Genomic DNA, 26,635 nt, shown 5'->3' with positions numbered 1-26,635 from the left:
ACTTTTAGCCACTCAAATAGGTATTTCACTGCGGTTTTAATTTGCATTTCCCTAATGACTAGTAACCTTGATCATCCTTCCATGTGACTGTTGACCATATGCGTGTCTTCTCTGGAGAAATATTCCAAATATTCCAAATGGCCTTTGCCCATTTTTAACTGAATTATCGTTTTGTTGCTGAATTGTAAAATCTCCTTCTAAAATAACTTGTTGAAACTATAAATTTAAAGAAAAGTGTTAAGTAAACAACAGTACAATTGGGCAAAAATAATGAAGGCAATGTACAACTCAGGGACTAGTTTGAGCAATACTGGCTCAGACGCTAAGAGCAAGCATTCTGGAGGCACAGCACCCAGGTTCAAATCCCAGTTCTGCCTCTAAAGTGCTGTGGCGGACGTTTTGGGCAAGATACTTAACCTCTGTGAGACTCAGTTTCCCCGGCTTTAAGAGGGGTGGCCCCTGCCACCTGAGAATTATTGGAACAAATTAAATGACGCGTGTGAAGCGCTTACTCAGTGCCAGCGCCGCTAAGCGCCCTCTAAAGTTAGCTACAATGACGCCTGGCGACGAAGCCCGCGGCCTCCCCGGCTCAGCTTGCTGAGGCGCCTGTCCGCAACCGCAGAAACCAACCACCACGTACTGCACGCCACCGCGCACAGACCTTTACACACACGCCTTTTCCTCAGCGACCTCGCACCAGCGCCCGCCCCTAGCGCGGAGCCGCTGTGACCGCGCCACCAGACTTCCGTTTCCGGGGCACCGAGGCGACTTCCGGCGCGGTGACCTGGGCGCGCTGGCCTCGGCGGCACCGGGAGCCGGAAGAGTGTTCGTTGGCGACCGGTAACCGGGCGGCGGGTGGGAGTGGCCAGTTGGGGCGCTGCTGACCCTCGGCAGGGAAGGGCGGCCTTCGTCTTGCGACCCGGGCCGGAGACTGGCTGCACTTCAGCCCGATCCACGGTGGAGCCCTTCTCGCTACCTTTCCCTGGGCTTCACCTGCTCCCCGGGATCCTGTGATTAGGGCCCTGGGGGTGGGAGTCGGGAGACGTGGGTTTCATTCTAGCCTGCGCCATTGGTTGGCTCTCTGACCGTGGTAGGATACGTCCTTTCGTGGGCTTCAGCTGCCTTATTTAGCAGATAGAGGTCGTATCACAGTGATTGTGAGCTCCTTAATGGCAGGAACTGACTTTTATTTGTGTTAGACACTGTCGCCTGTCCCGGGTACAGAACAAGAACTGTGTAGGTACTCTGGGCCTACTTAAGTTGTTTTGGCTCACAAAACTTTGAAAATCTGCCAAGAACTATTGATCTCCACCTCCCACCCAGCTCTTTAGTCCCTCCTACTCCACCCCGCCCCCCACCCTACCAAAAGCTCAGATAAAGGAAATTTGGCTTACTGGTTTAAATAGTTCACAGGTCTCTCTTGATGCCCATCCAAGCATCCCAGAGCCTGTCCTGTCCTAGGCATTCAAATATTTGTAGTCACTAGATAGTACGTGCTCAGTTAATCATTTTTAAATGCATGAATCACTATCCATTTCAAGGAGGAAGATAGATATCCTTAATTAGCAAGTTTTAATCATGGGCCTGGCAGTATGCTATTCCCACTGAAGTCTTACAACAACTCTAAGAGAGAGGCATTATTCAGTTCCCATTTGGCAGATGAGGAAGTTGAGGCAATGGAGAATAAACTTGTTTTAGGTCATTCAGCCTCTGAACGGTGAGGGCAAGAATTCAGACCCAGGTCTGAAATTCCAAAGCCCCATGTTCTTAACTGCTAGCTGAAAAAGGACTAGATGTAGAAATATTTTTGAATGTGTTCTAGCACCTTCTGTTTTGGGATTAACTGTTGTAGTTATGCGATGGCTATCATCAAGATAGGTGATCCCAAACCAAACATTGCATGCTGTGGAAATACTCTTGTCTGTCTCCTTTTCTTCCACACTATCTGTATTGCTTGTTTAATAATATTTTATATCCTCCACTTTGTACCCATGTTATTCAGTCCTTTTATCTTTGGTGAATACTGATTCAGTTGTGTTGCGTTGTTCTGCCAGACCTCCAAAGCAGATGTTTTTAGTTATAGTTGAAATAAGAGGTGATAATGTTTAGGCATTATTTCTTTTTCTTTTCTGTACTACTTTTAAAGGGACTATATTCAGGACCTTGGAAGCACTGCCAATATGTCTGATGTTCAAGAAGCCACTAACCAGCTCCTGGATGTGAACCTTCATGAGAACCAGAGGTCTATACAAGTGACAGAAAGTGGCCTCAGAAGTGAGTCTGAACATCTCCAAGTCACTATTGGAGCCACTGTGCCTACTGGTTTTGAGCAAACAGCTGCAGATGAAGTGAGAGAGAAATTGGGGTCACCGTGCAAAATCAGCAAAGACCGGGGCAAGATATATTTTGACATTTCAGTGGAAAGTCTGGCTCAGGTTTGAATGAAGCAATGTTTAAAATAGTTTTCTAAATATATCATTTTATGGTTACTTTCTAGTTTACAGACCTCTCTGGAATCCTTATTGCTTTTCTTTGCTCTGCCGCAAATCAGGTAATTTTAAAGTATTACTGCATTTTCCAATGGGTACTGATTTGTAAGTGTAACTACTAGGTTTGCTATATTTTTTAGAAGTGATCCTAGTATTTCCTGAGGATGAATTCACCAGAAAGGATCCTGTGAGACTTATGAAGAAATTCTTAGTATCTGCTACGCCTCTTAGAATTTATTTACTTCAGCATCTAGCTGAAGTTTAGACTTAAGTGGTGAAGCGTAAAGGGAGAAATTTTTCTTTTTATCTGTGTCAAATTTATTCTTGCTCAAAAGTAATTAGGAATCACTGAAGGTGAGAAGTGAAGGTCAGCAAACTGCCATCCCACTAAAGTAAAAGCTAAGCTGTATCTCATTACTACATAAGCAACATGAGGGCAGGGATTGTTGCCTGTTTGTTTTTTTTTTTTCTTTTTTTTGGTCAATATTTCCCAAGCTTTTAGTATCTGGCATATAGTAGACACCCACTACATATCTGTGGGATGAATTGGTAAGCAAGTATTTTTCATCCAGTGTTTTAGATAATAACTCAGCAGCTTTGTAAAGATAGGCCCTACCATTATCCTCATTAATTAAGGATTAATTATTTTTATTCCTAAAATTGAGCTTAGGAGTAAGTAATTTGCACAGGGTTGCTTAGCTAATAATCGCAGAGCTGGAGCTCAAACCCTATACAGTACCCCAGAGAGCCATGAGGGCAGTATAAAGCCCCACTTCACTGTCTTCATCTCTCCCTCCCCCCCCAAACCCATGTTGCCCACATAACACTTCAAGCTTCTATCCTGCCATCTGTCTTTTTTCCTTTTCTGTAGAGGAACAGAAGCTGGGAAAAATTTAAAATACAAATTATAGGTATTAGCTGCTTTAAAATCTTTGTACCTGATTTTTATATTTAAATGCTGATAGTTTATGCGCTTCAAAAGCTTTTGCAGAAATTTGTTTCCAACATTTTTTTCCCTCCCCAGGTTCACTGTCTGAGATCAGTTGATAACTTATTTGTGGTTGTTCAGGAGTTTAAGGATTACCAGTTCAAAGAAACAAAGGTGAGCTATCCCAAACACAGTAGCTGATCTTCAGCCGTCTTCCCAAAGAGGTTATTTCCACTTTTCACATTCTGTGTATCGTTTAGCATTACTGCTGCTTTTATAATATAGAATACTGGGAGACTTTTACAGTAAAATCCAGAGATTTATTGATAGTCTATCGCAAAAGTTGCTTTTAAAAATCATTATTGCAGGGGGTGGGGAATGGATGAAGGGAGTCAACAGGTACAGATTTCCAGTTACAAGTAAGTCCTGGGGCTATAATGTACAGTATGGTGACTGTAATTAATACTGTATTGCACATTTGCAAATTGCTAAGATAGTAGGTCTTAAAAGTTCTCGTCACAAGAAAAACATTTTAACGGTATGGTGACAGATGTTAACTAGGCTTGTGGTGATCATTTTGCAATGTAAACAAATACTGAATCATTATGTGTACACCTGAGACTAAAATAATATTATATGTTAATTGTATTCCATTTTCTGAAAAGATGAAAGAATAACAGAAATAAATATCAAGAAATAAATATCAATATTGAAAAACTTATAAGAAATAGAACAAATTGTTTGACTTTCTTACAAAAGATGGACACCTTAGATGAGCTTTGCTGATGTATATGGTTTCAAAATAGAATTGCTTCTAGGCTGTGAACCAGAGTAGGTGACAGTTTGTGTCATCTACAAATAACACTTTCTCTCACCGTGCTCCTTTTGCCCTGCTTTCTTCTCTAGCTTGTTTTTTGAAATAAAGCCAAAGTAATATCTAAATACTCCTTCAGTTGTTAGGATAACAGCTTTATCCCCAACTTGTATTTAGCGTCTGATTCCTAAATATTGAGACGCTGCCTAAGCTGAACGCTGAAAATAGATCACAGTGAGTCTTTGGTATTTTTCCAGATTGCTTTTTGGTCTGGTTTCCAGAGTCAAATGCTTGAAAACTTTTTTCTTTCAGTTTTATTGCCTATATTAGAAATAATCTTTTTTAAAGTTGTGATATGCTGCCTAATTCTCTAATTTTTATTTATTGACAACAGGTTGATTTCAAAAACCAAACTGATATGAACCCCCAACCTAGAAAAAAACAGACCTAAAAGAATTGAGACTCAAAATAGATGATAATTTTATTAACTAAAAATGTAACTTCTAACACTAGTTTTATAACCCTTCAGCCTTCTGATAGGCATTGCCAACCATATCATATCTATAAAACTAGTGAATAACAGGCAGGGTGCTGACAGTTTTTGCTCTTAAGTATTTCAAAATTGTGATAGTCAATTCTATACATGAATAAATGTTAACATATTTTTTAAAACTATAAGTGTCCATCTTAAATTCTTGCCTCTAACCTACTAGGGTGTTATTAATATTTTCTTCAATTACTGTGTTTTTGTCATCTTAGAATTTGTATTATTTTGAGTGTTTTTGGAGGTGAATTTGTTATTATAGAATGGTTCTATATGAGCCAGGTATTCAGAGTTGCCTTGTAAGTAACTGCAAAAGATATTACTGGTGGAAGTCCCAGAAGAAGAGCAGCAGGGATTAAGGCAGATTTTCTTTCTTTTTTTTTTTTCTTTTTTTAAAAAATAATTTCACCTTTTATTTATTTTTTAAAATTTATTTATTTTACTTTTGGCCGCATTGGGTCTTTGTTGTTGCACACGGGCTTTCTCTAGTTGCGGCGAGCGGGGGCTACTCTTCGTTGCGGTGCGCGGGCTTCTCATTGCGGTGGCTTTTCTTGTTGCGGAGCACGGGCTCTAGGCGCATGGGCTTCAGTAGTTGTGGCACTCGGGCTCAGAAGTTGTGGCACATGGGCTTAGTTGCTCCACGGCATGTCGGATCTGCCCAGACCAGGGCATGAACCTGTGTCCCCTGAATTGGCAGGTGGATTCTTAACCGCTGCGCCACCAGGGAAGCCCTAAGGTAGATTTTCAGATCTCTGCAAGGGCAACTTCTCTTGTGTATAACCATGAGAAATTGTTAAGCCCTCCACTTTGTGGACTTAATTTGGAACATGCCCCCAATAAAACCTTGTTTTTAAACATTCGCTTCTAGTTTTCATTCTGTTGACCATCAGTTTTTCTTTGTTGCATTATACTTTCTCATGGCTTATAAAAGCCTGTTAGTTTAAGCATTCTAATGGGTTCTCTTATTTTTAAATATTCAGATGATACCATGAATTTTATTAGCCTTTTTATTAACTGATTAAAAAAAGGCTAACATCTGTGATTAAAATTTTTTTAAGCGAGTTTATACATGTTCTTAGAGCAAAACTGTAAAGACTGAAGAGATATACAGTGAAAAGTATTCCCCTGTTTTCATACCACGTGTTCCCCTCCTTGGAGGCAACAACTATTACCAATTTCTGAGATATCCTTCTAGAGATATTTTATGAATATGTGTATTTTATTTACATATTTACACAAATGGAAGTATGACATACATACTGTCCTGTGCTGTGCTTTTTCTCATTTATCTTGGAGATCATGGCAATATCATTGTTGGATTTGACTGTATCACAATTTAATCGGTCCCATTTTAGGACATTAAGATTTTTCACAGTCTTGCTATTACAGTAGTGCAATGAACATCCTATATACACCCTTGTACATATTCAGTCTGAGGGTCATTTTTCTGTTTAATAAGTTTATCCCATTGATGTTTATTGACATGACAGAAATGTTTGGTCTTGGTTCTCTCACATTTATGCTACACGCCTTCTGCTTTCTTTTTCTTTCTTTTTAAAAATTTATGTTATGTGTTTTCTTTGCTTTTTCCCCGTGCATGTGTTTTAAAATATTTGGAAGGCTTGTATTTGCTCTCTAGCTGTTACCTTTATAAATACAACTTATTCTACTGTTTACACAGTATTTTTGAATCCCTACTAAGAGCAGTGATGAAATTGGCATATTTCCCACATCTCTCTTCCTTCCCTTTCACCTTCCAGTTTTATAATTTTTCTTAATGTTGAACCACATGCCTTTAAATCCTTTAAATATACTTTTTAAAAAATCATCTTTATTTATTTATTTATTTATTTAAAAGATTGGATGAAACCCGAAAAGCTTTAATGCTGCATGAAAAGTCACTGAGATTATATTCTGGAAGCACCAAACTGCCTGTGTTTTGCACTTTCTCTGCTAAGCGTTAATTTCTAACCTTTGACCTTGGGGAATGAGAGAAGAGGATATCAGTGTGCTTAAATTACTTCCCATCTTCTGTTCCCTTTCCCCTCTAAGGACAGGCCACTTTGTAACATTTACATTCTGTTTTGCAGTCATAATCCCTGTATTTGTTTTCATTTTAGTCCTATAGTTAAATTGATTATAGGCACACTACCTGTCCTTTTGTTACAGTTTTTATCTCTTGACTGGCATGAGTTCACAAATGTTTGTCTTTCACCTTTCTATTTGATTAATAATTTGGGTTTAAAATTTGGAGTCACGCTTTCCTTCCTTAAGAATATCATAGACAATGTTTGTTCTCTTCTAGCATGAAATGTTGCCATGGAGAATTCTGAAGTCATCCTGTTATTTTTCCTCCTTATTTGTTGCTTTCTTGTTATTTTTGCTTGATGCCCAGATGATTTTTTTTTTCAATTTTGAAGTTCACCAGGGTACATCTCCTTGTTGCTAATTCCAGTTAAGACATGTCAGTCTGTAGAGAAATTCACTTCCATTTATGTTTCTTGAAAGTTTTCTTGAATTATTTTTTTAGTATGTTTTCTTTATTTTAAATCCCTCCATCAGGGATAAACCAGTTATACATACAGCAGGATCTCTTTGACTGTCTTTGATGTTTTATCATGTTCTCTCTAATCCATTTTTAAATTTTTGCTAATTTTTATTGTATTCGCTTTACTTTTCTTCACATCCCTTACTGTGTTTTCAGCGGTGGCTTTTATATGTGGTGCTTTCAATATGGTCTTCAATTTTGCAGTGGTTTGTTTTTTTATTCCACTTTTCTTTGAACTCTACAAGATCCTGTTTCATCTCCTTCTGGCAGCTCCCCTCATCTTTTTCCTGCTTTTATATCTGTGCTTTGAGCTCTTATTTTGCAATTGAGCTCTTATTTTGCAAAAGTATCTCCTTATTACATTTTTTGATGTCATGTCAACATATTTGATCATGGTTTTCAGCTGCTCTGTGGCAGTGTCTTTCTGGTCACTGGTTTTTGTCCGCTGTTTTTCTGTCCCTTTTCTCCTTTTTTCCGTTCATATAAGTCTGGTGCTGATAACTTTTGATAATTGCTCATCTTTGAATGAGGTAGTCCCTCTTGGGCCTCCTCTTTATAGGAGGTTCAGGAACTGTTCCAAGCTAGCAAGAAATCCCTCTGGTTCACTGTGAAGTTCCTTTTGACAAAAGGTTGTGGTGAATGAGTTCTCTTCCTTTTTTTTTAAATAGCTTTGTTGAGGTGTAATTTCCATACCACTTAATGAGTTCTTTTAACCATTACTTCTCCCTAGCTGGAAGCATTCACCAGCTTTAGGGTTATTCACAATGTAGAGTATATCTCCCCATCTCTACTCTGTTTCCAGCAAATAGAGCATGTCTGTGAGATTCCTTGTTCAGCCTCCATTTCTCTCCTCTGCTGCTTCTGGGTACAAACGAGATCCAGGGACGCTCCCTCTCAGTGCATGTACTTCTTCCCTGCTGTTCCAGAGAAGAGTTTATTTCCTACTGCTCTGCAGACTGCTCTCCCCTTTGAGATCTGTAGTCATTCTCCCTCTGTTGTCTTTCTGCACCTCTGCTTTACCTTCACTGAGCCTGGGAATTCTTATGTTATAATTCTTATGTTCTGTTTCTAGGTTACAGATATCATGTAGATTCTATTAGGATAGAGTTGGTATTTCTGTTGTTCTTTTCTTTTAGAGTGGTTTCTGAAGAAAGAAAGGGGCTGTACCAGTGTTATCCCACCATGTTAAACCTACAAGTCCTATAGATGCCCTTTATATGGAAATTATTTGTAAATAAAATTGAATTTGCCCAACCTGAAATTACCATTATTTCATCAGGTTTCAAGTAGTATTACAGCCTTCACTCACTTCCAATTCAAGTCTCAGCTCCATCAGTCAGCACTGATTTCTTTCTACTTTGATCTTCAGTAACATATACTGTCTGTGCCAGTGCTCTGCACCAGAACTTCTGATGGAAATGTTGTATGTTTATGCTGTCCAGCATGATAGCCATGTGAAGAGTAGCTAATATGACTGAGAAACTGAATTTTTAATTTTAAATCATTTAAAATATTTCAGTAGCTGTATGTGACTAGTGGCTGCTGAATTGGACAGCACGGCTCTGTACCACCCATTTTAACATTTTACCACATATCCATTAGCTGTTTACTGAGCACCTTTTTTACACCAGACACTGCTCTAGATGTGTGGTTTATAGCAATGGTCAAGACAGCCAAGGTCTTTCCACCCTGTGCTTACCTTCTGGGAGGAGCCTAAACCTAATAACTTTAGATAATGTTAAGTTCTCTAAAGAAAATAAAATGAGAAAAGAATGACTTGAGAGGATTACTTTAAGTAGAGCAGGTCTCTCAAAGGATGTGCCTTTTAAATTGCTGTTAAATAATGAGAAGAGAACCAGCAATGCAGAGAGGCCATATGAAGCATATACCTTCCAAGCAGAGGTACGAAGCTAGGGAGAGAATGATCCTGAAGTGATGTAAGAGACACAGGCAAGAGTCGGGTTATTTGGGCTTTTTAAGGAAGTTAAATTTTGGGGGGTGTAATGGGAGGCTGTTGAGGGGCTTTAAGCATGATCAGATTTACTTTTCTAAAAGATGACTATAGATACTATTTAGAAATTGGATAGATACGTTTTTAACTGCTTAAGGTTTGGGTTTTTTCTTTTCAAAAATAGTTAATATGTATACACAGCACAAAATTCAAAAGGAAGTCAGTGAGAGGTAAGCTGCCCTCCCTCCCCTGTCTTTCATCTCCTCATTTCCCCTCGCTGGAGGTAACCACTGTTAATAGTTCCTTATTTGCTTACATTTTAATCTTGAATCCCAGCCTCTGATCTACCATTCTGTCTTGTATTATTCTGTAGTAGCCTTAATTTGTGTAAATCTTAATTTTCAGTGAGACTTTAATTTCCTCAATTGCAGACATTATATTATTTACTCTTTTGTCCTGTACTCCTGCCACCCCCAACATAACAATTAACGTAGTCTGTAGGCAAAGTAGGGGTTTATTTGTTCAATTAAAGTGGTGAGAAATGAATGAAATGAATGGATTTCATTCTCTCTTTTATAGGAAGAAGTTCTAAAGGATTTTGAGGACTTGGCTGGGAAGCTTCCATGGTCAGACCCTTTAAAAATATGGAAAATTAACACATGTTTCAAGAAAAAAAAAACAAAGCACAAAAAGATCAATCAGAATTCAAGTAAACAGAAGATTGAAAGTGGACAAGGAGACAAAACAGATGAGAGAGATGTCAAAAAAGAGTTCACTAACAATGTCTTAGATTCACAGATCTTAGACTATTATGAAAATGCAGCCATCAAAGAAGAGATATCAACATTAGTAGGTGATGATTTGACATCTTGCAAAGATGAGACTGAGGAAAGCTCAAAAGAAGAAACTGATCCTGAAGTGCTGAAGTTTAGAGTCACATGCAACAGGGCAGGAGAGAAACATTGCTTTTCCTCAAATGAGGCGGCAAGAGATTTTGGGGGTGCTGTTCAAGATTATTTTAAGTGGAAGGCTGACATGACCAACTTTGATGTGGAGGTAAGTGCAGGCTCTTACTGTGATGATTCAAGAAGGCTCTCATAAATGTGTAGAATTTTCAAGACTAACCCAATCTTATGGACAATCAAACTGAGGCCACAAAGCTAATAGGGTATCGTTTTTTTTTTAACATCTTTATTGGAGTATAATTGCTTTACAATGGTGTGTTAGTTTCTACTTTATAACAAAATGAATCAGTTATACATATACATATATCCCCATATCTCCTCCCTCTTGCATCTCCCTCCCTCCCACCCTTCCTACCCCACCCCTCTAGGTGGTCACAAAGCACCGAGCTGATCTCCCTGTGCTATGTGGCGGTTTCCCACTAGCTATCTATTTTACATTTGGTACTATATGTATGTCCATGCCACTCTCTCACTTTGTCCCAGCTTACCCTTCCCCCTCCCCATATCCTCAAGTCCATTCTCTAGTAGGTCTACATCTTTATTCCCGTCTTGCCCCTAGGTTCTTCATGACCATTTTTTTTTCTTAGATTCCATATATATGTGTTAGCATACAGTATTTGTTTTTCTCTTTCTGACTTACTTCACTCTGTATGATAGACTCTAGGTCCATCCACCTCACTACAAATAACTCAATTTCGTTTCTTTTTTATGGCTGAGTAATATTCCATTGTATATATGTGCCACATCATCTTTATCCATTCATCTGTCGGTGGACACTTAGGTTGCTTCCATGTCCTGGCTATTGTAAATAGAGCTGCAGTGAACATTGTGGTACATGACTCTTTTTGAATTATGGTTTTCTCAGGGTATATGCCCAGTAGTGGGATTGCTGGGTCGTATGGTAGTTCTATTTGTAGTTTTTTAAGCAACCTCCATACTGTTCTCCATAGTGGCTGTATCAATTTACATTCCCACCAACAGTGCAAGAGGGTTCCCTTTTCTCCACACCCTCTCCAGCATTTATTGTTTATAGATTTTTTTGATGATGGCCATTCTGACCGGTGTGAGATGATATCTCATTGTAGTTTTTGATTTGCATTTCTCTAATGATTAATGATGTTGAGCATTCTTTCATGTGTTTGTTGGCAATCTGTTTATCTTTGGAGTAATGTCTACACGACGACTCAAAACCTATGGGATGCAGCAAAAGCAGTTCTAAGAGGGAAGTTTATAGCAATACAATCCTACCTTAAGAAACAAGAAACATCTCAAATAAACAACCTAACCTTACATCTAAAGCAATTAGAGAAAGAAGTACAAAAAAACCCCCAAAGTTAGCAGAAGGAAATAAATCATAAAGATCAGATCAGAAATAAATGAAAAAGAAATGAAGGAAACTATAGCAAAGATCAATAAAACTAAAAGCTGGTTCTTTGAGAAGATGAACAAAATTGAGAAACCATTAGCCAGACTCATCAAGAAAAAAATAAGACTGAAATCAATAGAATTAGAAATGAAAAAGGAGAAGTAACAACTGACACTGCAGAGATACAAAGCATCATGAGAGATTACTACAAGCAACTATATGCCAATAAAATGGACAATGTGGAAGAAATGGACAAATTCTTAGAAATGCACAACCTTCTGAGACTGAACCGGGAAGAAATAGAAAATATGAACAGACCAATCACAAGCACTGAAATTGAAACTGTGATTAAAAATCTTCCAACAAACAAAAGCCCAGGACCAGATGGCTTCACAGGCTACTTCTATCAAACGTTTAGAGAAGAGCTAACACCTATCCTTCTCAAACTCTTCCAAAATATAGCAGAGGGAGGAACACTCCCAAACTCATTCTGTGAGGCCACCATCACCCTGATACCAGAACCAAAGATGTCACAAAGGAAGAAAACTGTAGGGTATCATTAACAAGAGCATGGGCTATTGAGACAGAGCTAGATCCAACTTTTGACTCCCTAACTGTGTAACTTTGGACAAGTTATTCTCTCTGAGCCTCTCTTTCAAATGGAGCCAATAATAGTTTATACCTGTGTGTCCTGAAGGTTAAATGAGATTATACATTTTAAGTATCTGGTGTGATACCTGGTCTATACTACATGCTTAATAGATGAGAGCTATTAAGACTTGAATTTTCTAATTTCTAATCTAGTGCTTTTTACATTATGTGGACTTTCAGATTATAAAATTCAAAAGAATTAAAACAACTATTTTGTTTTGTGTGTCTTGGTTTCAGACTTTGCTTCTGAAGTGGAATACATTTTTAAAACAAACCTCGACCTTATAAAATCAGGACATCATTGCTAATACTCATGTTAGAGCCAGCTGTCCTTTTTCTTAAATTCTGCTAGATTCCCAAATCCAGATACCTCTTTTTAGCACGCTTACCCTCCTTGGTCTCAATCTTCTACTATAAGGGTGATTCACATGTGAGCCATACTAACAAGTCTTTCCATCTCTGACAGCTTAAAAGGCCCCTAGCAGCTGACGTTTTCACCAAGGAGTCATTTACTGTTGCTTTTGGGACACTTGAATCTGGGGCAAGTTGCCTGTTCTCTCTGTAACTTTTTTTTTGCACATCAAATCAGAAGAACAAGTCCCCATTCTTTTTTTTCTTGTAACAGCTGTTATGAGAATGAATAGGCTAACTAGAACAGTGATGTCCAGAAGTTAGCATGGGAGCTCAGAGTACAGATTCTGGAGCCATGCTACATGGATTTAAATCCCAGTTTACGAGCTGCATAACTTTGGGCAAGTAACCTGACCTCTTTGTACCTTAATTTCCTTATCTATAAAAGGAGGATAATAATACCTAGCTCAGAGGATGTGGCTATGAAATGAGGTAACAAATATAAAGTGTGTAGAACAGTAGTTTGCATATAGCTAGGTAAGTGTTAGCTGCTGCTGTTAAGATCATGGTGAGGAAATTTTAGGTGGAAGATTGCAGAACATATTTTATTTCAACTTTTATTTTTGTTTGAATAGTATATATTTAACTGTGTGTTAGAAAAACTATAACTTAAGACCAAAAAGAAACACTCTTTCACAGACATTACTTGAGTCAAGTTTTAAAAAGTACTAAAAAAATAATAGGTTTTAAAGCAAATGTGGCCCATCGTTAACAGTTGGTTAATCTAAATGAAGAGCATACTTAAGAGTTCGTTGTGCCAGTGTTCTGGTAAGCATTTCTGGATGTTTGGAATTTTTTCCAAAAAAGTTAAAAATTTCAAAAATGCATATTAAAAACCTGGAAACCTTCAAAATGTGTTTCTCATAAAAATTCGGGGGAATCTGGTTATAGCTAACTTGTGAATACGGTGAATTAAAAGGAGAATAAAATAGATTTAAAAATTTTTAAATACAATATTCTTAAATGATTTCATTTATATGAAGCTCAAAAAAAGACAAAATAGTTTATCATGGTAGTGGTCAGATTAATGATAATTTGTGGTGGGTATTGACAGAGGGCAAGAAAAACTATAGATATGTTTATATGATGGTTACACAGCATTTATATGTAAAAATTACTGCGCTGCACACTTAAGATTTGTGCGTTTTACTGTATGCAAAGTATACCTCAGTAATAAAGTAACAAAAATTAATAAAGCCTCAAATTTTAAAATCTTAGTGATAAGTACAGTTCGAATAACCCTAAAACTATTTTATTCTTATTTTATAGGTTCTTTTGAATATCCATGATAATGAAATTGTTGTGGGCATTGCATTGACAGAAGAGAGTCTCCACCGAAGAAATATCACACATTTTGGACCCACAACTCTTAGATCTACTCTTGCCTATGGGATGCTCAGGTAAGAGAATGGGTTTGCCATGTAGATGAACGTGACAACTTGGTTTGAATTTTCCCTTCAAAATGTAATTTTTTGTGAGGTACTGTGTTAGAATCTAGTAGTTAAGGAACAGGATAAAAAGCTAAAGCTCTCTTTCTTTGTATCCAGTGTTGATTCCTTGAGATCCTGAAAATATCACTTAATTACTATCTCAATTTTCTTGATTTTAAAATGAGAACAGTAGTTTTCATCTGCCTCTTGAACATGGTTATCACGTTTCTGTTTAGAAAGGATATACTGCGTGTTGGGAAATAGAACAAATTTTGCTTTGTTTCATTTCTATGCAGTGAAGCAGATGAAAGCAGAGATTTTTTTAATGTGTATAATGTATAAGTGAACACAGAGAGCTTTTACTTATATTTTAAAATTTTATACTCACATGGAAAATTTTCCACTTTTCCAAGAGCAAGATATAACTTTCTTTCTCCTTTGCCCTTTTCCCTTTGATTGGGTGTTTCTTCCCACCACTAGGACGAGTTGTTTTCTCTAGGTTTCTGTTTGCCAGACTGCAAAATGGGTTTGATATTAGACTTAAAGGATTATTAGTGAGGAGTAAATTGCAAAAACAGATGAAATATACCTGTTACATACGGTGCCTGGCATAGCCTGGACGTTAATTGTATTTCCTACTCCTCCAATCTTTGCTTCCTCTTTTACCCTGCTCATCCATGGAGTCCTAGTTCAATACAATTGGAACCTGTCAATTCAATGACAACAATAGAAAACTGCACCCGTTTGATTAAGCAAGAGCTCCTAGTCTTCATTCATTTAACAAACATTTATTATCTACTGCCAGGCATTATGGTGGGAGCCAGGGATATGGAGAGTAATTTTGGGTGCAACTGTTAGAAACCTAATTAAGCTAGTTTAAGATTAAAAAAAAGTGATGATTGTGTGGGAGGGGGAATTACTGGCAAGATACTGAGAAGTCTTGGGAAATCCACAGAAAAACTAAAAGCCGTATCTTAAGAAGGGTAGGAACCAGGTCTTAGAAAACCACCAGAAACCTAGACAGTCACTTTTATCTACCCTGGCAGCCTACGGGTTCTTGTTTTGCTCATCTGTGCAAATGGCTGCCCGTCATCTAAATTTATGTATTTCCAATTTTAAATAACCAGCCAGCCCCATACTGCCTAGGTCTTCCAGCTCTTTGTTCCCACGTCTTAGAAGAGAGAATCTGGTTGACATAGTTTCAGTCATGTGTTCACCCAGACGCAGCAGCAGTGGCTAGGAGTACGGGGTTGCTTACTACCAAGAGGGTTGCCAAGGATTCTGTTGCCGTGTGTTGAGGGGCAGGAATGGAGAAGTAGAGCTGGACAGGTATTACAATAAGAATCCAGAGTTAGTCCCCAGGAATCTCAGTTTTGTAAGGGAGAACCATAATATAATGTGGAAAGAATAGCAGGACAAAAGGAGGAAAGATAAACCTTGTCACCTGTCTGAGGAGGGGATGCTTCATAGAAGAGGTAACATTTAAGCCACTAACAGTAATTCCTCTAATCCTGACTCTGTCACCTACTAGCTTTGTGTCCATGGACAGGTTGGCATCAGCTTATCTGTAAATGAGAATAATAATAGTAACCTATCTCACAAGATGGTTAAAAGGACTAAAAGAGATAATGCATGCAAAGAGCTTAAATCCATGCCTGGCAAATACTAAGTGCTCAAAGTAAAGCAGTTATTTTATAGCAATGTTATTATCTTTCAAATTGAATTAATTAGGAAAGGAATACTGAATGAATAATTTCCAGTAAACTTATATTGATACATGTTCTACTTCACACATTTGAGTTGTTTTAAATGTAACAACACAGGTCTATATACAAAATAACATGTGTTTTCTAAAAGCATATACACACATATATTAACAGATCTAGAAGCTATTTCCATTTGTAAGTGAAATGGGATTTTGGATGGTAATCAAAGGGGACTTTTAGTTATATGTAATGTTTTTGTAAGTGCTAGGATATAGAGTCAACATGTAATTACCAATTGATTTTAAAAATAAATATCAATTGTTTCTTCATGCTAGCATAACAGGCCTTTGATCTTACAGCTTTAGGAATAGTCGTGGAAGTCTTGTCTGTTCACATAGGCTGTTTTCTTCTCTAGGCTCTGTGCTCCTCAGCCTACTGATATAATAGTTGATCCGATGTGTGGAACAGGGGCAATATCAATTGAGGTAATAACTTTTCTTTAGCTTTTATTTATTTACTATTTTTTAAATTTTATTTTTGTCTGCATTGGGTCTTTGTTGCGGTGCATGGGTTTTCTCTAGTTGCGGCCAGTGGGGGCTATTCTTTGTTGCGGTGTGCGGGCTTCTTATCGTGGTGGCTTCCCTTGTTGCGGAGCATGGGCTCTAGGTGTGGGCTTCAGTAGTTGTGGCACGTGGGCTCAGTAGTTGTGGTTTGCGGGCTCTAGAGCACAGGCTCAGTATTTGTGGTTTGCGGGCTCTAGAGCACAGACTCAGTAGTTGTGGTGCACAGCCTTAGGTGCTCCGTGGCATGTGGGATCTTCCCAGGCCAGGGCTCGAACCTGGGTCCCCTGCATTGGCAGGCATATTCTTAACTACTGCACCACCAGGGGAACCCTTCTTTAGCTTTTAGATAAGGAAGTGATACATCCAGAATGTTCTAGAACTCATGGGTAAATTAGACATAATGAAATCACCAAGGTTAGGTCCATGGACCCAAGAGTTTTGAGTGAATTACACTAGTAAAGGTGGAACTTTTGTGATAAGGATGTAGCCACTTATTACAAATAGCCAAGGACTAGATTTAGGTTATAAGTCATCTTTAGTCACTGGATTACAGAGGAGGCTGAGAATTACAAACTGGTGAGTCCCATTTCTGTAACAGACAAACTGGTAGACTTGAACAGAAAAGATAATTGAAGGTACAAGCTTGAACTGGAGGAGGGCATTTCATCTCTATAAAGTGAGACTATGCTTCTTCATCCTCCTAGGTTCTTGTAAGATGGGGAAGCCTGTGACCATTAGTTAGGTTTGTTAGGAAGTCTAGCAAGGTTACAAAGTTTACAGAAAATACCATGACATTGAGAGGACTCAAAAACTGCCTAAAGCAAAGCAAGAAATAGAAAGGCATTTTCTAATTGGAGAACATTTAACAGGAGAGTCTCCTTGAATCCGTATTATTGAATCAATATTACCTAAACTTTTATAATAAATAATTTGGAAGAGGGCGCCAGTAAAATGGCTTAAATTTGTAAAAAATTTAAATTAAATTTAAATTTAGGGCTTCCCTGGTGGCGCAGTGGTTGAGAGTCCGCCTGCCAATGCAGGGGACACGGGTGCGTGCCCCGGTCCGGGAGGATCCCACATGCCGTGGAGTGGCTAGGCCCGTGAGCCATGGCCGCGGGGCCTGCGCATCCGGAACCTGTGCTCCGCTACGGGAGAGGTCACGGCAGTGAGAGGCCCGCGTACCGCAAAAAAAAAAAAAAAAAAAATTAAATTTAAATTAAATTAAATTTGTAAAAAATTGCTTTATGTATAGTATATGTAAAGCCAATGGGAATAAACTGCAGGGAGATACTACAGATTCTGTGACTGAGCAGAAACTGGACAGATGAGCAAGTCCAAAACAACCCACAAAGGGAAAAATAATCCAGACTGCAATTAGAAAATGACATCGGCTACCTGGGAATTTGAATCCCAGAAGGAAATCATAGTAGTCTAGATGACTGCTGTTTTCTGCTAGTGTCAGCTAGAGAAATTTACTCTGGCTAAAGAGCCACACAGAGAAAACTCAGTTGTTGTCACAAAGAATTCTGGGAACAAAGCAGAGTGTGCTTCTCTAGCATTAAACCATGATGTGTCTATGGTCTGGAATAGCAGTGAAGGTTACTACATGTCAAGAAATATACAACAGAGCTAGAGAGAGACCGGAAGAGCTCCCAGCCCCACCAAAAAATAAAAAATAAATAAAAAGAAAATGTTTGAGGCATTTCCATGTAGGGGTAGGCATGAGGATGTCAATATGGAAAAACCTAAGTTGGTATATGATCAAAATGAATGAAATTATGAAAGGAATTGAAAGGGTATATAAACAGTTTGTTCACCAAAGTATAAAGTATTTGATTTATAATACTGCCTTTAAAACTTGGAAGTACTATAAAACCCAAAAATCTAAATAGGTTTAGAAGAAAAAATGAATACTCGGCAATCAGAATCACCAGAGAGGCTTTCATCAAACTCTACATCATCCTCCCTACATCACCCTTCTCCATTACCCTCAAGGGTCTGGGCAAAAGAAAAAGCTAAGAAGCCCTGTGTCCATAGATATGGGGGTATTACTGTTTACCATGGAAGAGGTGTTTGTTACTCATCCCTAAACCAAGGGCAGAACTGTCTCTGCTTTCACGTCAGAAACCTTCTGTTAATCTGCATAGAACATTGTTCAGGCCTAGGGTAGTATGTCACCCCATTGCACAAATAATATGGAAAGCTCGGTATTTCTGTTCTGCTGACATGTTTTTGATTTAAAATTACAAAATCCTGGCTTTCCCTGGTGGCGCAGTAGTTAAGAATCCGTCTGCCAATGCAGGGGACATGCGTTTGAGCCCTGGTCCGGGAAGATCCCACATGCCACGGAGCAACTAAACCTGTGCACCACAGCTACTGAGCCTACACTCTAGAGCCCACAAGCCACAACTACTGAGGCTGAGCGCCACAACTACTGAAGCCCACACACCTAGAGCCCATGCTCCACAACAAGAGAAGCCACCGCAATGAGGAGCCTGCACTCGCAGCAACTAGAGAAAGCCCGTGTGCAGCAACGAAGACCCAACACAGCCAAATATAAATAAAGAAATTTATTTTTTTTTTTTAAAAAGTGACAAAATCTGGGCTTCCCTGGTGGCGCAGTGGTTGAGAGTCCGCCTGCCGATGCAGGGGACACGGGTTCGTGCCCCGGTCCGGGAAGATCCCACATGCCATGGAGCGGCTAGGCCCGTGAGCCATGGCCGCTGAGCCTGTGCGTCTAGAGCCTGTGGTCCGCAATGGGAGAGGCCACAACAGTGAGAGGCCCACTTACCGCAAAAAAAAAAAAAAAGTGACAAAATCCTTTCAAGAATATGGTGGTTATCATTCAAAAGCCTATATAATAGAGATTACACTTTATTTAAATTCTCAAATATTCCAGGTTATCGGATTATATAAAAATTACATAATCACAAAAGGATATAGGTTAGTCAGTTTGATTTGGTTAAACTATGTTTGTATTTAAAGTCTGTAATACCTACTGTGTGGCAGACACTGCTGGGTGAGGGACTGAGTGACACACCAGACCTATCCTTAAGGAGTTCCCAGACGTTTTGAGCCACAGACAGGTATAGAAATAATTAAAAAGAGAGCAAGTGCAGGGGCAGATACATGTACAGAGTGCTTTTGGAGGGGCAAATGAGAGACAGCTTGGAGAGTTGTGCTTGATGTCACAGAGGGCATGACATTTGAGCTGGGCCTTGAGAGATGAGTAAGAGTTCAGCAAACAGAACAGAAGGGCATTTCAAGCAAGGGGAATAGCAAAGTTGACAGCATGCAGTATTTTGCTACTTTAGAAAAGCATTGGATTATTGGATTGGATTGGATTGTCTTGTGTATTGACAAGTGATTGAAATGATTTTACCTTTAATCATTTTTTGGTTTTGTTTTTTTTTTTTTGCAGTTGGCTACTTCTGTTTTCATATATACTCTTGTCTTTCAGGGGGCTACAGAATGGTCTAACTGTTATCACATTGCTGGTGATAATAATCCATTGGCTGTGAATAGAGCAGCAAATAACATCTCATCTTTATTGACCAAGAGCCAAGTGAAAGAAGGGTAAAATTTTAATTTAAAAGATTTTGTAGCATCTCTTAGACTTAGATAATCAGTTTTCTTTCTTTCTTTTTTTAAAATTAATTATTTATTTCTTTTTGGCTGCGTGGGGTCTTCGTTGCTGCACACAGGCTTTCTCTAGTTGCGGCAGACAGGGGCTATTCTTCATTGCGGTGCACGGGCTTCTCATTGCAGTGGCTTCTCTTGTTGCAGAGCACGGGCTCTAGGCTCCTGGGCTTCAGTAGCTGTGGCACACAGGCTCAGTAGTTGTGACTTGCAGGCTCTAGAGCACAGGCTCAGTAGTTGTGGTGCACAGGTTTAGTTGCTCCGCAGCATGTGGGATCTTCCTGGACCAGGATCAAACTTGTGTCCCCTGCATTGGCAGGCGAATTCTTAACCACTGCACCACCAGGGAAGTCCAATAATCACTTTTCTTATTGGCTTTATGAACTAACACACCCAGTGCATTGTGACAGTATTATAGCCAAATGAATATATTGAAACTCCATTTAAATTTTAAAAGTTGATTGAAACTAATTTGTATTTTTAAAATATTTTTAATTTAACTATAATTTCCCCCACCCTAATGCAACTATTTTTATTTCTGTCTTCCTTTTTCTTTCCTTATTCAAATATCTTTTTTCCCATGTAGTGGAAGAACTGCATAGATTCATTTTAATTTCATAAGTTTTCCATTAGTGCATGCAGGCATCCAGCTGGGGATTTAACAGAGGCACAAGACTCCTCCTAACTGACTAGTGGTCTTTTCTCTGGAAATGTTTTAGTATTGAATAAGTGATGTAGTTTGGAGAAGGCACCCGGTGAAGGGGGTGAGAGAAGGGGCCCTAGCTGTCCTCCTAGCTGTCGGGGAAGAGGACCGAAGTGGCGGCGGTGCACTCTCATATCTGAAACTTAATTGAACACCAACAAGGAACTCAATCTTATGCTACATGCTATAAGGATTAGAGAAATACCGGGGGGGAAGATAATCTAATGTTCAAATATTTGCATATCCCACACGTATTAGCTTTCATGTCCTCTTGTTAGTATGTTTCAGGACCATTTTTGATGATTGTAGTCTTACTAGACCACATGGGCCCCAGGACCTAATTCATTCATAACTCAGACTGACACATAGACACGCTTTGTAATCATTTTCTCAATTCAAAATTTCTAGGTTCTTGTAAAACAAGTACATATTAAAATATTAATATTTTCTAATGCAATTAAACAGTTGAATACATTAAAAAATTTTCAAACGCTTATGTTCTTATTCAGTGTTTTTAATGACTGCATAATATTCCATTGTACAGAAATATTACAGTTTATTTAGCCTTTCCTCTGTTATTTGGCACTTAAATCTCAAAGTTGGAAAAGACCTGAAAGCTGTCCCTACAGTCCCTAAATGTCCTGTAGGAGATCCTGACCAGTGATCTTCCAGCCTGTATAAACACCTCTTATGACTCTGAAGGCTGTTGATTCCAGCTTAGCACAGCTTTGAGTGCTAGTCATATCTTTTAGGGAACTTGAATCTCTCCCTGTACCTTGTACAGATCTGGGTTTTTTCTTCTACTTGAGTCCATAAGGGAAAATCTTATCTCTGTGTCACAGTGATGATTAACATCAGATATTTGAAGGGCTACCAACCCTCCTCTTCCTCTATCGCAGCTCTCCACATCCTCTCTCCTCCAAGCAAAATATTCCAAGGTCCTTCAACCATATCCCTTTGATATATGTGCATTGAAAGTCTGTTAGCCTCTGGGAAATTTCCCATCCTGAGATGTATGTTGCTATAGTACCTTAAGCCCTAGCCCACTGCTACAAATTGGATTTGACGACACACCATCTGTGCCAGCCTTTCACCATTCTTTCAAAGTCTCAGCTGCCTTTGGGAAGAATTGGTTGAAATAGCACTTGGTCTGCAGTTTCCTATGAGATGCCTCATCACAAAATTGTTTCTCTGGTCTCCTCTGCTTGGAGTCCTTCATTTTCTTACAAAGTGGCAGAAATATGTAGCGGTAAGCAGATTTGTTAGGTCTTACAGGTGCTTCATATCCAGGAGCACAGGAAGTCGTTATATCCCATGATTGACCTCACAGCTGCCTCCATGACCCTTAATGTGAGGTTTATATTTGTAAGTAGAAATCAGTTGTTCTTAAGAATATTTGTTCATTTTATGCAAATTTTCATATTTATTATTTATACATGGTATGCCTTAATATTATTTTATGTCTGTATATTGCTTATCCTCTTTTCTTTGCTAGTTTTTTTTTCCCCCCTTTGATTAGATTGCCAGTGCTTTGTTTTGTTCTTTCATATACTATTTGTTCTATGGTTTTATGCTTGATGCTTTTTGTTTTTTATTCCTATTTCCTATTGAGGTCTTTTCATTTGTTATCTAAAATCTTAAGTTATATGCTGTAAATGTCTTCTTTTTTTTGTTTTTTTTTGGTTTTTTTGCGGTACGCGGGCCTCTCACAGTTGTGGCCTTTCCCGTTGTGGAGCACAGGCTCCAGACGCGCAGGCTCAGCGGCCATGGCTCACGGGCGCAGCCGCTCCGCGGCATGTGGGATCCTCCCGGACCGGGGCATGAACCCATGTCCCCTGCATCGGCAGGCGGACTCTCAACCACTGTGCCACCAGGGAAGCCCAATGTCTTCTTTTTAATAAAAGTTTTTACTAGAGCTGACTTTTATGCTAAGTACTCCTGTTGACCATATCCTATAGATTTTGATAAATCTGTTTTGGTCACTTTCTAAATGGTTGGTTATATACTTGATTCTCTCTTTTCTAATTGTTTAGGACAGTGCTTTTCAAACTTTAATGTTCAAATGAATCACCTGGGTAACCTGTTAACTACACACAGATTCTGATTCAGTAGGTTTAGGATGGGACCTGAGGGTCTGCATTTCCTGGCAAGCTTCCCAGTGATGTTGATGCTGCTGGTCTGTGGCCCAACTTTGAGGACCAATGGTTTAGATCATTTTTTATACATAAGTAGTTAAAAGCTTTTAGTTTATTTTTATATTATGTTTTATTGTGATTAATGAATTTTTATGGTATATTTTGTTTTATATTTGAGATTTTTCCTGAGGCATAGTACATGACTAGGGTTTCTTTGAAACCTGATATTTTTAAGCAAATAATTTTTCTAGTTTCTGAATATTTTATCATATTTTTCATATCCTCTGCATCTTCACTTTTTGTCTGTTCAACCTGTACTATTTCTATCTTAACTTGATTTTTAAAAAATATTTATTTTTTAAATTTATTTGGCTGCATCGGGTCTTAGTTGCAGTACACGGGGTCTTCATTGAGGCATGCGGGATATTTCATTGTGGCAAGCGGGCCTCTCTCTAATTGTGGTGTGTAGATTTTTCTCTCTCTAGCTGTGAGTTTGTGGCACGTGGGCTCTCTCGTTGAGGCGCAGGAGCTCAGTAGTTGTGGCAATGTGGGCTTGGTTGCCTCGCAGCATGTGGGATCTTAGTTCCCCGACCAGGGATCAAAGCCACACATCCCCTGCATTGGAAGGCAGATTCTTTACCACCGGACCACCAGGGAAGTCCCAATCTTACATTGACTTTTAATATTTTTTGCCTTTTTTGTTTTGTTTTATTGTAGCTATTGGTGCTTGTGAGTGTAATACATATTTTTAATATCTGTATTTTTTCCTATTATGTAGTGATTACCTCTATTGCATTTTATTTTTTCTTAAATTGTTTATTAAATATCAATATTACATTTAATTTCTGCTCATAATCTTGATTTGCTTTTAATTTTTAGCCTGTGCATTATTATTGCCTGTTATAATTTTGTTTCTTAAACTAGTAGGTTTGCCTTAATGGGGAGGATTTAAATCATCTATATTATTATATTCATCCTGCCTTCTGTCATTATTTTTTTGATGTTAACTTTTTTGTTCTCTTGTTTTTTTATAGTATGATACATGTTTTTTAATCTTAAGACCAGTACCTCTATATTTCCTAATTTTACATATCTGTTTCTTTAGGTCTCCTGTTATTTCTGTGTAGACTTACCAAACTTTATCCTTCAGGTGTGTCACCTCATCAGCATTTTTTCTCTTTAGTGTTCTGGTTTTTTCCAGTGTTTCATCAACAATGTTTTTACATCATCAGTTAGGTAATTAACTGCCTCAACACTGTTTTCAAGTTGTGTACTACAGTTCTTTGTGTTAACGGTCTTTTCCCCTTAATCTGTCTTCTTAAATTGTAGATGAAACAGATATAGACAGCTTTTGAAAACCAATCTTAACTAATTTTTTAATTTACTTGTTTTTTACGGACTGTCATTATAAAAGTTTTAGCTTATGACCTATGCTTTCTGCCTACCTGCTACTTCAAAAATTTTTACTAAGTTGTTGATGTTGTCACTGATATTATTATTTTAGTTTTTGTATTTTATAGCAGTCTCTTTAGAAGAAAAGTCTTCTAAAATTTCATTCTTCAGGATATGTTGAAGCACCTTTTCTTTTGTCGCCACAGCAAACTGTCCTGGGGCTTGCCCATAGATACTATCCAGTGGGATATCTGCAACTTGCCACTAAGAACTGGCTCTGTGGACATTATTGTAACAGACATGCCATTTGGAAAAAGGTGGGACTTGTAAAAAAATGAATTTTACTTTCATTTGTTATATTAGTACCCACTTCTAAATCTGTTGTATTTTCCTTGAGCTTATTCTGTCAGAAATCTTCCGTTTCTTTTAGCAGACTTAACAGTTTTTCACTTAAGAATGTAACAATATGATAGATCGACCCATTTTGTTTCTTATGAGAACTCAGGAATGTACTACACTTTGATCCTGACCATCACAGGTTTATCCACTTTGTAGCCCGTTGTTGAATTACATTAATACTTCAGAGAAAGGTTGAGGAAAACTTGGTTATCAGGATATTTTTTTTTTTTTTTTTTTGAGGTATGCGGGCCTCTCACTGTGGTGGCCTCTCCCGTTGCGGAGCACAGGCTCCGGACGCGCAGGCCCAGCAGCCATGGCCCACGGGCCCAGCCGCTCCGCGGCATGCGGGATCCTCCCAGACCGGGGCACGAACCCGTGTCCCCTGCATCGGCAGGCGGACTCTCAACCACTGCGCCACCAGGGAAGCCCAGGATATTTTTTAATCACTGGTTTCATTTACATAATGATTGCTTATACTCATTAAGGGGACAACTTACATAACTATTAACATAACTATTATAGTTGTCAGATCTTTTCCGTAACCAGTTCATCCCATTCAGAATTCTAAACAACTTAACTAAATCTAACCATTTCATTGACATGTAATGACAAAGCTCTGGCTCTAGAAGACAACTATTTTTCATACCTCAGGACTTTCTTATTGCAATAAAAATGAGTTTTTAGTAACTTCTCATTTCATATAGTCCTAGATACTTATTTTTTGCAAAAGTGAGTGACTCATTAGACCTTCTTTTATAGGATGGGCTCCAAGAAGAGAAACTGGAACCTTTATCCAGCTTGCCTACGGGAGATGAGCCGTGTCTGTAGGCCAGGGACAGGCCAAGCTGTACTACTGACCCAGGACAAGAAATGCTTTATCAAGGTGCTGTACGTTAGCTTGAAAACTCAGCCAGCCCATGACAACTTTAGGACCTTTTTAAGTACACTTGGGGATATTTCAATAAGATTTGTTTTCTCCCAGTGTTTCTTACTAAGACCCCTGGTTGGTAGAGAAGCAGTTATCAGCTAATTACTTTTCTACTTTTTGTGTGTACACAGGCATTATCTGGAATGGGACACCTGTGGCGGAAGGTACATACCGTCTGGGTCAACATAGGGGGTCTTCATGCTGCAGTTTATCTTCTGAAACGTACACCTCAAACTTTTGTTCATCCTTCAGAACAAGATGGAGAAAGATCTCCTTGGTGATACAAAGACTGAAGATGATTAGTAGCGCTGCCAGTGCTTCCTGACAGTGGACATGTCAGCATGACGAACTTGCTTTGAGAGAAAAATAGTATTAATAAAAGTGAAGTTTGGTGTAAATCTCTTCACCCTAGATAGCAAAAGGTGTGAATAGAACGGAACAAGTCTTAAGAGAAAGCAGAGCTTTTCTTTGGAGCTGTTGTAGTTGGACAATTAGTAGTTTTCTTAAAATGCTTTAAAGATGCTAAGCCTACTAAAATACTCTGGGATTTGGGTTTAGAACATTTTATTTTCAGGCTTTATAGCAGTTCCTGTTTTCCACTGTAGCAGGTGGAAAGCTACCCTGGCCTAAGGGAAAGGCAGAGAGCATAATCAGATCATGAGGTTACATTTCATTGCCTCTGCAGCTTTGTTATTTAGTTGCTTAGGTTCTTCACCTCAACTTTAAAAAATGAAGCATTATTACACTTTGTAAAATGGTGTTTGCCCCATGACAAGATGAAATCTCACAAGACCTACAGAAAAGTTTACTATCTGCTTTAAAAATTACAATATGCATGTTATTCAGATTAATAGAACTAAATAGACATTTCTATTTGTAAACAGCAGGGATTACACTGGTAGATGAAGTATGGGACCAACAAGCCATATTTAAATAAATTTTTCTTTCAGTACACAAAGGTGGTGATGCCTTTCAAAGTCAAGCATAAACCTGTCAAAGTATTTTTGTTGGCTTCTCTAAAGGACTACAGAACAAACTGATGTATCTTTGAATTAAAAACTTCGTGTAAGTTA

At 38.6% G+C, this 26,635-nt stretch overlaps 1 protein-coding gene across 4 annotated transcripts; it reads left to right on the top strand.

Moving 5' to 3' along the window:
- The first annotated feature begins 756 nt into the window (after positions 1-756).
- THUMPD3 (THUMP domain containing 3) lies at positions 757-26,635 on the top strand. Of its 4 annotated transcripts, XM_032648485.1 has the most exons (11): positions 757-840; positions 2,147-2,435; positions 3,514-3,591; positions 9,854-10,330; positions 13,937-14,067; positions 16,219-16,288; positions 19,827-19,942; positions 24,442-24,552; positions 25,394-25,517; positions 25,694-25,726; positions 25,815-26,635. In XM_032648485.1, exons 2-11 carry the CDS (start codon positions 2,181-2,183, stop codon positions 25,863-25,865), a joined length of 1,446 nt encoding a protein of 481 aa, XP_032504376.1. In that variant the 5' UTR covers positions 757-840; positions 2,147-2,180; the 3' UTR covers positions 25,866-26,635. The 4 variants fall into 4 exon arrangements, with proteins under 4 accessions (XP_032504376.1, XP_032504373.1, XP_032504374.1 ...); XM_032648482.1 differs by having other exon boundaries at positions 25,694-26,635; XM_032648483.1 differs by having other exon boundaries at positions 767-957; positions 25,694-26,635.

Source organism: Phocoena sinus, chromosome 11 (genome assembly GCF_008692025.1).
Source record: "Phocoena sinus isolate mPhoSin1 chromosome 11, mPhoSin1.pri, whole genome shotgun sequence".
Lineage (NCBI taxonomy): Eukaryota > Metazoa > Chordata > Mammalia > Artiodactyla > Phocoenidae > Phocoena > Phocoena sinus.
This window is presented reverse-complemented; position numbering and strand designations above follow the sequence as displayed.

What these genes read in the sequence shown, in the direction of transcription:
- THUMPD3 (XM_032648482.1), top strand. Translation starts at nt 2,181, where the DNA reads ATGTCTGATGTTCAAGAAGCCACTAACCAGCTCCTGGATGTGAACCTT. An exon ending in CAGTGGAAAGTCTGGCTCAG is followed by an intron (nt 2,436 to 3,513) that starts GTTTGAATGAAG and finishes TTCCCTCCCCAG; the next exon opens with GTTCACTGTCTGAGATCAGT. An exon ending in CAGGGGCAATATCAATTGAG is followed by an intron (nt 16,289 to 19,826) that starts GTAATAACTTTT and finishes CTTGTCTTTCAG; the next exon opens with GGGGCTACAGAATGGTCTAA.